The 1,847-nt window shown below is 41.7% G+C and overlaps 1 protein-coding gene across 1 annotated transcript in view; it reads left to right on the top strand.

Moving 5' to 3' along the window:
• The window catches only part of slc35e3 (solute carrier family 35 member E3), a gene marked incomplete at its 5' end in the record, with an annotated part of 6,370 nt that overhangs the window by 2,035 nt on the left and 2,488 nt on the right, over window positions 1–1,847 (top strand). The window contains 4 exon segments of the mRNA XM_014028873.1: window positions 396–455; window positions 800–898; window positions 975–1,057; window positions 1,161–1,245. Coding sequence (XP_013884327.1) covers window positions 396–455; window positions 800–898; window positions 975–1,057; window positions 1,161–1,245 — 327 coding nt within the window.

Raw genomic sequence — 1,847 nt, 5'->3', positions numbered from 1 at the left:
ACCTGTCTGTCTCTACCTGTCTGTCTCTACCTGTCTGTCTCTTCTTGTCTGACTCTTCCTGTCTGTCTCTTCCTGTCTGTCTCTACCTGTCTGTCTCTACCTGTCTGTCTCTTCTTGTCTGACTCTTCCTGTCTGTCTCTTCCTGTCTGTCTCTTCCTGTCTGTCTCTACCTGTCTGTCTCTACCTGTCTGTCTCTACTTGTCTGTCTCTACCTGTCTGTCTCTTCCTGTCTGTCTCTTCTTGTCTGTCTCTTCTTGTCTGTCTCTACCTGTCTGTCTCTACCTGTCTGTCTCTTCTTGTCTGTCTCTTCCTGTCTGTCTCTACCTGTCTGTCTCTTCCTGTCTGTCTCTTCTTGTCTGTCTCTTCTTGTCTGTCTCTACCTGTCTGTCTCTCAGTGGGTAGGAGCCAAACAACATGAGCTCCAGGTGAACTCCATGCAGCTTCTGTATTATCAGGTGAGTCTCAAAAGCTCAATAAATCAGATGAACTGTATCTGTTGGACTGTAAAGTTCAAAGGTCACTTATTGCTCCTGTTGCAGTCCTGTCAGATTTTCTTACTGCAATAAATATGTTGCTTAGAACTTTATTTATTCACATATTTAAAGTGTTAGATTTTGTACTCACAGGATTCAAAATACTTGTTAATAAACCAGGAACTATGGTAGGCTGTTGTAACATATAATCACACTGCAGCTTTTCTTCAGTCACAGCTTTGCTCCTGGTCAGAATAAGATTAAACCTGGTTAAAATCCTGGAAGAAAACAAAAACAAAGTTATAATATTTTGTTTGTTGTTTAAGGCTCCTCTGTCGTCAGCGTTCCTCCTCGGCATCATCCCTCTGTTTGAGCCGCTGACCGGAGATGGGGGGATTTTTGGACCGTGGTCTCTGCCTGCTCTGGTCAGACGTGACACAAAACGCTTATAAAACACCAAACAACAACAACAAAAATAACTGTTGTCGTCTTGTTGCCCAGGTGACGGTGCTGTTCTCAGGTGTGGTGGCGTTCCTGGTGAACCTGTCCATCTACTGGATCATCGGAAACACCTCAGCCGTCACGTATCCTTCAACAAACCAGGAGCAAGGGTCCGAGGGGTGTTTGCTAATGCTAACTATAAGCTGCTGAAGGTTTTGTGTTCTTTGTCCTGACTGAAGCTCTCAGCTACAACATGTTCGGTCACTTTAAGTTCTGCATCACTCTGGTTGGAGGATACCTGCTGTTCCACGACCCGCTGTCACTCAACCAGGTGAGTCTTCCTCGTTTCGGCTCATATGTATAAAAGCTTTTAGCTACTGTGGTGGGCACATTTAATCAAAATATTAGCTTCACTAACCACTAATCCGCTAAACAATAATCTTAGCTCCGCTGACGCTAAACCGCTAACGCTAAACTGCTAAACAGATATTAAAAAAAACATTGGACGCTAATGCTAACTGCTAAGATGACTGTCAATCTGTTTCATCTCCTTTCTGTTCTTTGAAGATGGGTGGAATTTCTGTGGCATATCGGCCAATCCAAACCAGTTATCGCTCCATCTAACTTCCAGTTTAGCCCTTTCAGAATTAAAGCGTTTTTAAAATCATGTTTGTGTCTTTATAAATACCATTTAAAGTTAGTCAAAAAACAATTAGCAAATTTTTTTCTGCCATATTTTACCTGTAGTTAAGTTTTGTGTTTAAATATTAAATGTTATTTTACTACTTTTAGAAGCTTTTAATTTGAAGTTTAGCTGCTAAAGATGCTACATGCTAACGCACACAGTGCCTGACACCTCCAGCACTACTCTTAAGAGTTATAGTTTTTAAATTTGGCATAAATGGCACTTATAATTAGCGGATGCTAATCGGT

Source organism: Austrofundulus limnaeus, unplaced genomic scaffold (assembly GCF_001266775.1).
Source record: "Austrofundulus limnaeus strain Quisiro unplaced genomic scaffold, Austrofundulus_limnaeus-1.0 Scaffold825, whole genome shotgun sequence".
In the NCBI taxonomy this organism is placed as follows: Eukaryota; Metazoa; Chordata; class Actinopteri; order Cyprinodontiformes; family Rivulidae; genus Austrofundulus; species Austrofundulus limnaeus.
The sequence above is the reverse complement of the archived record's forward strand: the minus strand, read 5'-3'. Positions and strand labels throughout refer to the sequence as shown.